This window comes from Vidua macroura, chromosome 26, assembly GCF_024509145.1.
Source record: "Vidua macroura isolate BioBank_ID:100142 chromosome 26, ASM2450914v1, whole genome shotgun sequence".
Lineage (NCBI taxonomy): Eukaryota > Metazoa > Chordata > Aves > Passeriformes > Viduidae > Vidua > Vidua macroura.
This window is the reverse complement of record NC_071596.1, coordinates 3,912,594-3,925,511: the sequence shown is the minus strand read 5'-3', so window position 1 is coordinate 3,925,511 and position 12,918 is coordinate 3,912,594. Positions and strand designations below refer to the sequence as shown.

Sequence of the window (12,918 nt, the reverse complement as noted above, 5' to 3'; positions counted from 1 at the left end):
CCCGGACCTCGCGGGGGGCTGGAACGCCCCGTGCCGCGTCCCGGGGGGACAAAAGAGTCCTCCCGGGGAGGGGTTTGAGATCGTGCCCGGAAAAAAATATGGAACGCTTCACGAATTTGCGTGTCATCCTTGCGCAGGGGCCATGCTAATCTTCTCTGTATCGTTCCAATTTTAGTATATGTGCTGCCGAAGCGAGCACGAATCTCACTGCACCCGCAGCGCTATTTAAACCTTCTATAATTGACAACTCTTACCTTAGGACGAGTTCTTTCTTTTCGGGCCCCTGCGTCTTTCTCCATAAGATCACTCCCCCAGGCGACGCGTGCTGATTTTTCTTTCTAAATCTTCCGCTTTTTTTTGAAATTTTTGCCTTTTCGAGGCCGAACGGCCGCCCGGAGGTGCCGCGCGCGCGCGGCGCACGGTGGGAAATCTCCTCATTTGCATGGAGGCGGGGCCGGGCCGGAGCGTGTCCTCCACCGTCCCGTCGTGCCCGGGGCGCGCGTGCGCGCGCACGCGCGTCAGCCGCCGTGGCCGGCGGAGGAAAATGGCGGCGGAGCGCTGAGGGACGGGACGGGACCGCGCCGGGACAGCTGAGCCGCTCGCCGCGCCCGGGCCGCGCCGCGCCTCCCCGCCCCGCCGAGGGACGCCCATGGCCGCGGGGACATCCCGGCAGCCACGTCCCTGATGCGTCTGCTCCGGCCGCGCAACTGCCGGGCCCCGCTGAACGCCCAGGCCTGACCCGTCGGGCCTGAGCCGCCGCCGCGCCGAGGCGTCTGCGCCGGGCAGGGGCCGGGGAGGAGGACGGAGGGCCCCTCCGCAGCGCCCGCCCGGCCCCAGCCCCAGCCCGGCCCGCGGAGGAGCAGCAGCCTTTTCGGGCCCAGCCCTCACCGGCCCCGCCGCCAGGATGTCCGAGAACCAGCCGAACGCCAACAACCACCACCCGGCCAACAACGCCGGGGCCGCCGGCGGCAACAACCGGGGCGTCCGCAACCCCAACCTCAACCAAAACCCCCTGATCAATGTGCGGGACCGCCTCTTCCACGCGCTGTTCTTCAAGATGGCAGTGACCTACGCGCGCCTCTTCCCTCCCTCCTTCCGCCGCGTCTTCGAGTTCTTCGTTCTTCTCAAGGTGAGGGGCAGCTCCTTCTGCCAGCCCGCGGCCAGGCTGAGGGCAGGAGCTTCATTAGGAACACAAAAGTCGTGCCTCCGCCGGAGGTAGCAGGCTGTGTTTGGACCACGCACACCGAGCTGTCCCCGGCGCTCCCGTGGGCCCCTCCTGTGAGGGAGACATCAGTCTCCGTGGTGGTGCCGGTGTTCCCTGCACTCTGGAGCTCTTCCAGATCTGTAAATCAAAAAGAAATTGCTGAGCCAGCTTGCTGGGCAGCCAGGCTGGCAGGAGGCAGGAGAGGTTTCATTTTCTGTTTCCTAGCAATGGCACTTTTTGGATACATTTCCCACGTGACCTGCAGGATTGCTGGAGTTTTGCTGGAGTCTTGTCTTCTCTGGAAGCAGTTCAGGCACAGCCCCGTTTCTTTCAGCAGTGCCAGGGATGTGTCACTGTGCCCTGGGGTGGCCCCACCTGCCTGCTGGGTGGTGGGGACCTGTCAGCGTCCAGGGGTGACTGCCCTTAGGTCAAACCCTGCTCCACGGCTTCCAGGGTGGGAGAGCAGAGAAAGGAGAAGGGCAGAGCGGCTTGCCAGGCAACAGCAGCACACTCCTCTAGGTTTCAGCAAGAGAACATTCAGCACGGCTTGTCTCATGCTGCACAGATAGGTTTTCTACCCTTTCAGAAGACATTTGGGTTTTTCACATCCCCGTTCCCTCTCCCAGTTGTGCATCTGCATCCTGGCAAACCAGCTGGGACAGGGATCGTGCTAACGGTGCAGTGGTCAGGCAGAGTGGCTGGGAGCAGTTTGTTTTGCTTCTGCCTCTGATCCCAGCTCCTCCCAGAGAAGGAAAAGCTTCCTCAGGGCTCTGTGGAGAGCAGCCTGCAGGGTCAGGGGTCAGCAGCCTGCTCCCAGCTCTCCTCCAGCTGCTGGCAGGAGGGAAGTGGGAGCCCACATTCCCATCCCAAGCCCTGGAATTACCCCTGGCTCTTCTGTGGCTCCTGCAACCCGTGAGGTGGCTCTGCTTTACCTTCCCTCACGTGTCCCTGTGCAGCTCCTCTGCAGAGTGATGTTTACCAGGCTGTTTGCTCATCACAAATAGGTCAGGACGGCGGGGCTGATGAGGACAGAGCAGCGCAGGGTGGCTGGAAGGGTGGTCTGAGCTCAGCAGTGCTGCTCACTGTGCCAGCTGTGCTCGGAGCTCTGAACTTTGGATGTCTCTGTTCACTCCAGGGAACAAGTGTTTTTTTAGTCCACCCTGCTTTGCTGTGGTTCATGGCTGTTCCTGGGATGGAGGCAGGACAGGGAGCTGTGGTGCTCTGTGCATGGCCTTGGGGGCTAGCTCAACCTTCCTGAGGCCAAAGAACAGGACCTGTTCTTTGGGACAAGGGATCTGACGTGAGTTTGGGTCATCCTGCCCAGGAGTGGGTTGGCTTTGCTTAGAGTTTTCTCTTTTCAAATCTAGGCAGGCTTCTCTAGGTTTCAGCAGGAAGCTCTTTGTGCTGAGGAGGGAAGGGTTGGAAGGCACAGACGTGTTTCCATTTCCTTCAGTGTGCCTCACGGCCTCGTCCCACACTGGTGCTGTGTGTGGTGGGTTTTGGGGACGCTGTTGGATGCAGGACCTGTGCTTTCAGAAGGCTGTCACTGTCAGCTCTCACGAGCAGGAGCAGTTTGGTGCCTTTGGTGCATTCCCTGCTGGAACTGCCAAGGTCTGGCTGCTGCCTTGTTGATGCAGGGAAGCATCAAAACTCTTGTCCACTTGCCAGTCCACTCACCCAAATTATTCTGGTGTTTCGCAGGCAGAGAACAGTTGGTGATAACTAGGGGTCCTGACAGTGTCTGCCTTGTCTCCTGCCCTTTAGGCTCTCTTTGTGCTCTTCATCCTGGCCTACATCCACATCGCCTTCTCCCGCTCTCCCATCAACTGCCTGGAGCACGTGCGGGATAAGTGGCCCCGCGATGGCATCTTGCGGGTGGAAATCCAGCGCAACTCCAGCCGGGCCCCCATCTTCCTGCAGTTCTGCGGGGTCGAGAAGTTCCCAGGAATGGTGGTTGAGTCCACGACTGAGGAAGAGGAGGAGGAGGAGGAAGAAATGACTGTGGATATGTTTGAAAACAGCTCCATCAAGGTAAGGACACGCTCTCTGTGTATGCTGGAGAGAGGAGCCTGGGTGATGGGCTGGGGAGAAGTCTTGGTTGGAAGGGAAGTCCGTGTGTGATCCCTTGGTCTCCTGGAAACAAAGCCTGTTCCTTGGCTGCTCCTGAGTCCCCACATTGTCCTCTGATGGTTTAACACAGAAAGGAAAGCCAGAGCAAATGTCCTTTTGGAGGCGGGGTAGGCCTTTGTGTGGATAGAGAGAGAGCACGGCAGGTGAGAAGTGAAGAGGCTGCTGATGTGGCTTTCCCTCCTCTGGTTTTCCAACAGTTTGAGCTGGATATCGAGCCCAAGGTGTTCCTCAAGCCATCCCGGGTGAGCAGCACTGAGCTGCCCCACAACGACAGCCAGGAGTTCTCGTTTAGTGACGCAGCCACTAAAGGTATGCAGCCTCTGCGGGAGACTGTGTCCGAGTTTGAGATGCTAGCCCGAGCAGGTAATCACACCTTCACTGCTACCTGTGCTCCTCCTTCCTCCCATCATCATCCTCCCCACACGTCCCGTCCTGGCTCCTTGGGGCACCTGCACAGTGACCTTAAATGTCTTCCCAATGTGTTTACCTGGGGATAATCCTGTCAGTACTAACAGCAGACCCACAGCAAGCTCTGCCCTGAGGGTGGGGGGTGGCTGGATTAGACAATTTGCCAGGGCAAGAGGCTTCATATCAACCACAGGTGAATGAAGGCTCTTGGCCTGGCAGGTTCCTGTGGTGATTGGTGTCAGGTATCTCAGATGAGCCTGAACCCCCTGTTCTGATCCATTCACTGTCCTTTGCAATCCACAGGGATCTCCTGACAGTGGCATTCCTTCTAGCATGAGCAGGGTTTGGGCTGTGTTCTGGGTGCTGAGCCAACACCAGCACTTGGAGCAGCCAATTTGCTACAATTAATTAATCCCAAAAGCCACCCAGCGGGTTTTGGTGGATTGCAATACTGCACTGCTGTTCCACTTGGATGTTCCCTGGCCTTATCCCACCCTTTTCCTGCCTGACCTAAGCTGCTCAGGACTTGTAAACTCCAGAGGGAGATTTAGTAGCTTTGTATTATTTAAAATGGAATTCCAGCGTGGAAAAACTTCTGTTTCTAGCAGTTAAGGTAGGAAATCTACTAAGGAATATTTATCTTAAAATAGAGATGTGGACTTAGATTCTTTGTTTTTTTCCACAAAATTTGCTAGAAGTTGGCCTCTTTCACCACATTGTTGTCCCTGTGAAGGCTGGAATTCTTTGCTCTACAGACACACTGGGGTTGTGGCTGTGGAGGAGGATGAGACTGGACACTGTCTTGTTTCTTGGTATTGCCGTGGATTTGCTTGATGCTCATCCAGAGCTCATTAGTCCTGAATTAAAGGTCATTAAGACCAGAGAGCAGTAAATGTTTTTGGTGCAGGACCTTTATTGCTGGTGCCCGGGTTCTGAGAAGAGTCACGTTGTGCTGGGCTGGGGCACTGGTGAGAAGTCCCTTGTTTTGCTGAATGCCTGGTTGGAAATGATCCAGAAAAGGAGAGGAAGAGAACAGGCTGTTTCCCAGATTAGTTACAAAATTCACATCTTTAATTCAGTCCCAAATACCTGATCTTATTATTTTTTTCAGGTTTTCTGTCTTCTCACTGTGCCAAATTTTATTTTTAGTCAGAATATTTTATCATGAAAAAATATTTTATTATACAAAGGAAGTAATTGTTTGTTGATATTTAAACCCTTGATTTCCTTTTGAGCTTAAAACTGTTTATGATGGAAACAAAAGACAAACCAAACAGCCCAGCTTGTGTTTGCTGCCCAATAAGGGGATCAGGAGATCTCTGTCAGTGCTGGGTCAGGGGTGTGTCTGTTCAGTTCTTGTGTCCCTTTAACTGTCGCTGTGGTGCTGGGAGCTGCCTGACAGCTGCCTCCCCCCTCCTGGAGATACACCCTGGCAGTCTGAAAGAGCAGGGATTAAATTGCTTGGCTCTGGCTTAGCAGGAGGTTTTGTCCTTTCAGAGATGATGTAGCAAAAAAAGCATCTCTTTGGAACCTTCCTTGGAAAAAAACAAAAACCAGAACAGGGAAACTTCAGGCACCACCAGTTTTTGGGAAAGCTGTAATTGCTGCTGCCTTCAATTCTGACATGTAATTGCAGCAGTGACCTCAGTCCCCTGGGAAGTGCAGGGCTCTTGCCTCTGGAGCGTTTACTTGGTGTTCAGCAGGTGTAAGGTGGATTTTCCTGCTGGTTCCCAAACAACATGGGAAGCAGATATTGAGCAAAGCAAGAACAATTGGCTCTGGGCTTGCCAGGCAAAGATGTGGGCAGATTCTGGAACTGCTGCCCTGAAGCTTTCCCAGAAGTCCCACATTAAAAACTAATGTCAAGGGCTGTAATTCCAAAGAGTTTGTATTGATTTATGTTTAATTGGTTGAGGGAAGCCTAGAGCCCACATTTGCAACCAGTTCCCTTTTCAAGAACATGATGGGAGGGAGGGAGGGAACCCAGAGGGGCTGTTTCTTTGTGCTGGCTGTTTGCAGATGTGGGTGTTGAGCCTCCCTGTCTCCCTGTGTCTCTCTCCCAGTGTGGCCACAGGAGGAGTACATTGTGGAATATTCTCTGGAATACGGCTTCCTGCGCCTGTCCCAGAGCACACGGCAGCGCCTCAGCATCCCCGTCATGGTGGTGACCCTGGGTGAGTGGGAGGCAGCCCAAGCAGGGCAGGGGCTCAGGGGTGGGTACCTGCAGTGCAGAGACCTCCACACCATCTCTGGGAACTCTTCCTGAAGCTGATGGTGCTCACTTCCCACGCAGGAGAGCTGCATTGTGCAGCCTGTCTGCCTTTAGTAGGTCACAGCTTTTCAGGAGGAGCTTTCTGAAATGGTGGAGCCTGGTTCAGTGAGCCCTGATGTCATGCCCAGCACAGTTTTCCCACGTGGAGCAGGGAAGAGCTCTCTCCCTGGCAGAAGGCACTGAAGCTCTGAGCAGCAGAGTTAGAGCCTGGTGGTCAGAGCAGCTGTGCAGGAGCTGGGGACAGTGCTCACAGATCTGTCACACTGTGTGTGCACTGCTGTGCCCTTGTGAGCACCAGCAGGTCATCTCCCCAAACAGCATTCTCTTCTCCTGGCATTGGCTCTGTTAAAACCTGTCCAAGTCAGGAACACAACCTCAGACCTTCTCATGCCTGTGAGCCTCTGTATCTGTTAGTGCAGCAATCAGAGAGGAGCTCATCACTTCCTCCCACTCAAGCTGAAGCAGAGCTGGATGGGGGTTAAGCAGCTTTCCTGTGCAGTAATGAGCAGTCAGGGTGAGCCCCAGAGATAGGCCAAGCCTAGAGGGCAAATTCCCTTTGTGTCTGTGCCAGCACAGAGTGTGACATCCCTGACAATCCTTAAGGCCCGTCTGCCATTTGCACTTTAGTGTGGCTGGATCTGTCAGGGGGTGAGATTTTCCCTCCCAGTCCTCTCAAGTTTGGTTTTACTGCCCCAGGTCCACATGCAGATGCAGCTCTGGTGACACAAGTATCCCTCACCTTGTGCCTTTGTGGCTCCAGGTGTGAACAGTGTGAAAGGTTTTTTGTGTTCTCTCTAGATCCTACGAGGGATCAATGCTTTGGGGACAGGTTCAGCCGCCTGCTGCTGGACGAGTTCCTGGGCTACGATGATATCCTGATGTCGAGTGTCAAAGCTTTAGCTGAAAACGAGGAAAACAAAGGTAAGGCCTGGAGGAGTCTCAGCAGCGGCTGCTTGGAGCAGTGGGTGTTTGTTCTCTGGATGCCTGACTATCATCTTCTGACTATTGATTAATCTGTAATGCAGGGAGCAGCTCCCTGTGTTATTGTCAAGGACAAAATGAGAGAGGCAGGAGGGGAGAGATGTCTGGAAACGTGATTTCCTCCCACCTCACCGCCCTGCATGACAATGAGAGCTGCCCTGAGGATTTGCTCCAAATCCTGTTTCTTTAGCAGGCACTGGAGCTTGGTTCTTAGTCTGTGGCTTAATCACACTGAGCTTGTGTTTGTGCTTTTTCTCCAGGTTTCCTTCGCAACGTGGTGTCTGGGGAGCATTATCGCTTTGTCAGCATGTGGATGGCCAGGACATCCTACCTGGCAGCCTTTGTCATCATGGTCATCTTCGTAAGTCACTGTGAGCTGGGCAGTGCCTGGCCTCAGCCTGGTGCTGGGCAGTGAGTGGTTGGTGTTACAGCAGAGCTCTCATCTGCTTTTAAAGTGTAGTTGCTGGAGGATGAGGCCCTACTCTGGGGCATGATTTTGTTTGGTTTGTTTTTTAAAGTTCCTGAAATCCACCAGTGAAATGAACAATAGAGCTGACTTAAAATGCAGTGTTGTTTTTGTTGTCAAAAGGGAGCTGCTGTTAATTTCTAAGTGTCCTTAAAACACTCCAGCTGTCAGTACAGGGTGCAGACATTTGTCTTCTGAGACTTTCAAGAACAGCCCAGACTGATTTGCCAGGAGTGATCAAGATAAAACCAAGTGATGATGTGTGAGACAAGGCGTTTTCAGATAGACATCAGACAAGATCCCAAGCCATAACTACTCCATGCTTGTTGTCTTGGGTGGCTGTGGGTGACTGTCACTTTGTGTGTGCCTGTCCCACCCATGGGGCAGGTCTGTGCACAATCACAGTGTGGGCACCGAGGAGGAACCGAGTGCAGGGAGGAGCGGGATGGAGCACAGGAAAATCCCTGCTCCCAGCTCTGTGGGTTGGTGTGGCCCCAGCGCAAACATTCAGGGTTGGTCCCTTTACAAACAAATCCCTTACTGTCTGTTCCCCTGCAGCAGCACAGAGATTAATTGCTGTTTGTGAAGCTCTAATTACTCTTTGGGAAATGGCTCTGCACAGCTCCAGCTAATGAATGTGGGATGTGCAAGCCCAGGCTCGCCTGGGTCTGCCGCACTGCGATTCCAAGCGACTCCCTGCACCCGTGGGGCTCTAATCTGCCTCCCCTTCTCTCTCCTGTTCCAGACTCTCTCCGTCTCGATGCTGCTGCGCTACTCACACCATCAGATCTTTGTCTTCATTGGTAAGGACTGGCTGAGGGGTTTGGGTTGTGCTGGGCACTGTGCCTGCTCCAGCACAGGGTGTTGTAGAGTCACAGCAGGTTCGGGTTGGAAGGACCTTGAGGATCATTAGTTCCAGTTTAGAAGAGTCCTACCTGTAGCTGCACGGGGAGTACATCCTTCTGCTCCCAGTCACTGCACCTGCCAGAGCTTATTCTCTTGTCCTGAGAAGTATTGGCTGGGGACAGAGGATGTGGCTGCACTGAGCAGACAGTGCTGTGGGGTGGAGGGTTCTGTGGCCCTCCATCCTCTCCGTGCCTCAGGGTGTTTTTCCTCTTGCAGTTGACCTGTTGCAGATGCTGGAGATGAACATGACCATTGCGTTCCCTGCTGCTCCACTCCTCACTGTCATCCTGGCTCTGGTCGGTAAGGACTTGCTTCACTGCTTGTCTCTGCAGCACGTCCCTCTGGGATCTGTGGGAAGTCTCATTCCCTGTTCCAAGCTGGCCGCAGCAGGTGGTTACTGTGGCTGCTCATCACAAGGCAGAAGGCTCTGGAATTTGATGGCACAGTGAGCTCCATTGTCCTTCTGGGTCCCCTGGAAAAGCAGCAGTTTGTTGGGAAATCCCAGAATCCAAAGCTTTGTCTGTCCCTGGAGCTCGTTGCAGACTTGCACTGTGTGGCCACATTGCATTTGTACAATTTCAATTTAAAAAGCAACAAAATCTCTCAAAATCTGTGCTGCGGGATGCAGCTGATTCATGGGACAGACAGAGCATTCTTGGCTGTAGCTGCTACCATAAGCAGAGCCCAGTTACCTGCCCTGGGCAAGTGCAGTCACAGGCCTGCTCTGAGGTGACAGAGGACCCCTTCCCATGCCCTGCCACGTGCTGATGTCCCCTCTGTCCCCAGGTATGGAGGCCATAATGTCTGAGTTCTTCAATGACACCACAACTGCTTTCTACATCATCCTCATCGTGTGGCTGGCGGACCAGTACGACGCGATCTGCTGCCACACCAACACCAGCAAGAGGCACTGGCTCAGGTAAGGGCTGGCTGTGGCCACATTCCCTCTGCCTCTCCTCCCCAGCTGCTCTGAGTCCTTCCCAGCACCCCAGGCACAACAGCCTCCACTCCTAAGGGTATTATTTGTGTGGCTGCTTGGGGGCTGCCCCACACATCACAGGGTCCAAAGTGCAATTCTTACCATTTGGGTTTGGGCCTGGATCTTGGAATCACCTTGATTTTCCCCAGCCTCTTATTTCATCCTGTTCATAGACAGGCAACTCTCATTATCTGTTGATGAGTCTGTGTCACCTCCTGTGAAGTGCCCCAGCTCAGGCTGGTGTTGGGAGGAGAAGGGAGCTCATCTTTTTTCTGATTTTTCTTGCCTTCTTGTCCAGATTCTTCTACTTGTACCACTTTGCCTTCTACGCCTACCACTACCGCTTCAACGGGCAGTACAGCAGCCTGGCACTTGTCACCTCCTGGCTCTTCATCCAGGTGAGTCCCTGCAGGGGTGCTGCACCTTGGGGTGCTTTGTCAAACTTCTTCTCAAGCTGGGTTGGAGGGAGGGATCCTTATTTCAGTAAGAGATTGAATTAAGCCTGGTTTGGAAATGGAGCAGCAGAATGAGGCTGTGGAAGAGGGGAGGTTTTGGATTGCTGCCTCCAGTCCAGCCATGGGACTGACAATGACCTGATGCCACATGGGTGTTGGCAAGGATTGCTGTCCTGTCCTTCTGGAATAAATCCTGGGGAGGGTCTGTCTTGCAGAGGAGCTGTTCAGGTCTGTGCAGTGAGGATACTGGCAAGACCAGCTCCAAGCTTATGTCTGATATCCTGGGTCAGGCATACCTGTTGGGTGTCTTTGGTTGTTGACCTGCTGCAGGGTGGGGACAGAGAATAGAGGATGGGCCAGAGGAATGCTGTCATCCTTCTTTTCCCAGCCTTTGAAAGGGAAGAGGGGTTGTACTCTGTTGCCTGTCTTCAGAGAGAAACTATAAAGCAGCTTGCAGTAGTCATAGTGGAAGGGATAAATCTTTCCAAACTTGCTGCTGACCTTCTGGGTGTCATAGCAGCAGGATTCTTCAGGAGAAGCTTGGTTTTCTTGGGATATTGTGACCTGTGACCCAGGCCCAGGGTGACACCTTTCCCTTTCCTCCACCAGCACTCGATGATTTACTTCTTCCACCACTACGAGCTGCCAGCCATCCTGCAGCAGATCCGGATCCAGGAGATGCTGCTGCAGAACCAGCAGGTCGGGCAGGGCACCCAGACCACGCTGCAGGACAACCTCAACAACAACACCACGGCTGCCCCAGTCGAGGCCGGGGGCCGCCGAGCCCCGCTGGCCGCCGGGCCCCTCGGGGAGGGCAGCGGTCCGGCCGCCCTGACCCCCGGCGAGGCCTCCAGCGTCATCGCCGCCGCCGCCTCCGTGGGCAGTGACCTGAACTGGGTGGCCGAGACGGCCGCCATCGTGACAGAGGCCTCGTTTCTGTCTGACCTGAGCACCACCCTCCTGGAGCCCGCCGTGGTGCACGAAGCCATGGCCAACGGGACCCCTCAGGAGGCGGCCACGGCCTCAGGGTTGGTCGCCCGCATCAGGGTCAGCAGCGAGCACCCGGAGACGGCCATGGGCTCCATCACCATCGAGGTCACCTCGACGTCCGTGGTGGCTGCAGCAGATGCTTCCCCCGCTGCTGGGGCTGCCCCCCTTGCCCCGCTGCAGGAGGGGGTGGTCCCCAGCCCCTCCCTTCCCAAGCAGACTGAGGCTCTCGAGGGCTCAAACAGCCGAGCGAAACCCAGTGGCAAAAACTGCACGGGCAGCAGCAGTGTGGCAGAGCCCCTGCCAGCCTTGGGGGGGGACAGTGACCAGGACAGAGGTCTGGAGGACCGGGGGGAGAGCAGCTCCTGCCCAGCACCAGCAGAGAGAACGCCCAGCTCAGAGCCAAGCTCCAGGAACCTGTCCTGAGCCCTTGTTGCTGTCACTCTGGACTGCCAGGAAGGCATTTGGATTTTGTTTGTTACTATTTCTCACTTCACCATCATCCTTAACCCATGGATCCCTCTGAGCAGAGCTGGAGCAGCTGGGACAGAGCAGGGCTGCTGTGACCTCCCTCCCCTAGGAGAGGCACTGGGGGGCTGTGGGAAGGATGGGGGGTTTTGGTCCCCTGGCCCACATGGCTCCAGGGCTCCTCTGAGGCCACAGGTGAGCCAGCTACCTGTTCCTACCCTGCCCTGCTTGTGCCCTGGCTTTTCCTTGTCCCCCAGTCCCTGGCTTTGCCCCTGCAGCTGTGTTTGCAGTCCAGGTGCTGATCCCAGGTGGGAGTTGACCTGGGACAGGCCACAGGCGTGGCAGCTTTGTGGTTAGAGTAGGAGTGGATAGAACAGGCAGAGTGTCCAGCCCCTCCGGGAGAGCCGCAGAGGCGATTCCTGGTCACCTTTCCTGCTCCTGAGGGGAGGAGGAGCTTTTACCTTCCCCAGGCACAAAGTCTGCCCAGGCTAGGGCACAACCAAAGCAGAAAAGCTGCAATTCAGCCCCTTTTTTCTGTCCTTAAACTTCCCTTGATGGTTGGGTTGGGAGGTGGAAGGTGCTGTGTCCAGGTGGGAGCTGCCATCCCAGGAGCCATGAGTGATGCTTGGAGGGAGCTGTGTGCAGTGGGTGTCTGGAGAGGCGTGGGGCGAGGGCAGCAGCTCTGTCCTGCACAGCTCTGCTCGGGGTGAGGCAGCTGCTTTCCAGTGCCTTGTCCCTCCTGGGGGACACGTCTGTGTTTAGGATCTGCCCCATCCCAGAGGAGAGAGTGGCTCCTCGTGCCTGGATTGTTGCATGAGCTGGTTTAGCAAAGAACCAAAACACTAAAGCCAAGACATTTCAGCTGGTTTTCCCACATTTCCCTGGCAGTGGAGGAGAGGCTGGCAGAACCTGACCTCTGCCAAGAGGCTGTGCTGGGGGGGCTGCCTGTGGACCCCTGCAGAGGGGCCAGATCTGTGCCAGGATGTGCTGGAAGGAGGGTTTGTACAGGGAGGTGGAGCAGAGTGAGGCAGGATGAAGCTCTGGGAGAACCATGGTGGGACAGGGCAGGGACGGGAGGTGACACGTGGGCACTTAGCTCTTGGGGACAGCTGGGTCCCTGCACAGATGTCCTGAGTTCAGTGTTTTCCCCTATGGCTGAGCAGTGTCTGGAGTCCATCCCCACCGGAGGGCTCCGTGCGTTTCAGTGTTACCTTATCAACATGGGGGAGGCTCAGAGCCCCCTCCTCACCCCTCTGCCTTTCCCACCTGGGTGCCCTCTTTTATTTTTTTCCTTTTTACCTGGAGCAGCCGTGGTGCTGCTCCAGGGCAGGGGGGACTCTGCTGTGACCAGCAGGTCAAATCTTGCTGCTGCCAGCACTCCTGAGAAGGGACCTCGTGGCCAACTGGCTCCCAGCCTCTGGAGTGCCAGGAATGACCCTAGGCTTTTCAGAGGAGTGGGTGGGAGGGGAAGGGGGGGACGCCAAACCAAATGATTTGTTGAATGAAGAGTAGAGTTCATTCTATTTAATTAATGTACAAAATGTGTTTGTATATAATAATAAATATTATCTCTTAACAGCTCCTGCAGCGCTGCCCCATGTCCTGCCCCCGGCTGTGCTGGGCTGATGTGTGGGAGTCCTGGGGGCAGGGGGGTGCAGCGAG

The 12,918-nt window shown here is 55.2% G+C and overlaps 1 protein-coding gene and 1 non-coding gene across 3 annotated transcripts; one reads left to right on the top strand and one right to left on the bottom strand.

Annotated features, from left to right (window-relative positions):
* Positions 1-92: 92 nt before the first annotated feature.
* LOC128819536 (U6 spliceosomal RNA) lies at positions 93-199 on the bottom strand. Its single transcript, XR_008440722.1, has one exon. It is a non-coding gene; the product is annotated as a U6 spliceosomal RNA (small nuclear RNA).
* A 326-nt stretch (positions 200-525) lies between these two features.
* Positions 526-12,837, top strand: TMEM259 (transmembrane protein 259). Of its 2 annotated transcripts, none has more exons than XM_053999572.1 (11): positions 526-1,129; positions 2,969-3,235; positions 3,532-3,643; positions 5,806-5,916; positions 6,813-6,935; positions 7,256-7,356; positions 8,207-8,264; positions 8,584-8,667; positions 9,154-9,286; positions 9,645-9,744; positions 10,411-12,837. In XM_053999572.1, the coding sequence occupies exons 1-11, from the start codon at positions 905-907 to the stop codon at positions 11,212-11,214; spliced, it is 2,118 nt and encodes a 705-aa protein (XP_053855547.1). In that variant the 5' UTR covers positions 526-904; the 3' UTR covers positions 11,215-12,837. The 2 variants fall into 2 exon arrangements, with proteins under 2 accessions (XP_053855547.1, XP_053855546.1); XM_053999571.1 differs by having other exon boundaries at positions 3,532-3,697.
* Positions 12,838-12,918: the final 81 nt, after the last annotated feature.

Coding starts and splice junctions, on each gene's coding strand:
- TMEM259 (XM_053999571.1), top strand. CDS start 905: ATGTCCGAGAACCAGCCGAACGCCAACAACCACCACCCGGCCAACAAC. Junction 3,698..5,805: donor TGAGATGCTAGCCCGAGCAG/GTAATCACACCT, acceptor TCTCTCTCCCAG/TGTGGCCACAGGAGGAGTAC. Junction 9,745..10,410: donor CCTCCTGGCTCTTCATCCAG/GTGAGTCCCTGC, acceptor TTCCTCCACCAG/CACTCGATGATTTACTTCTT.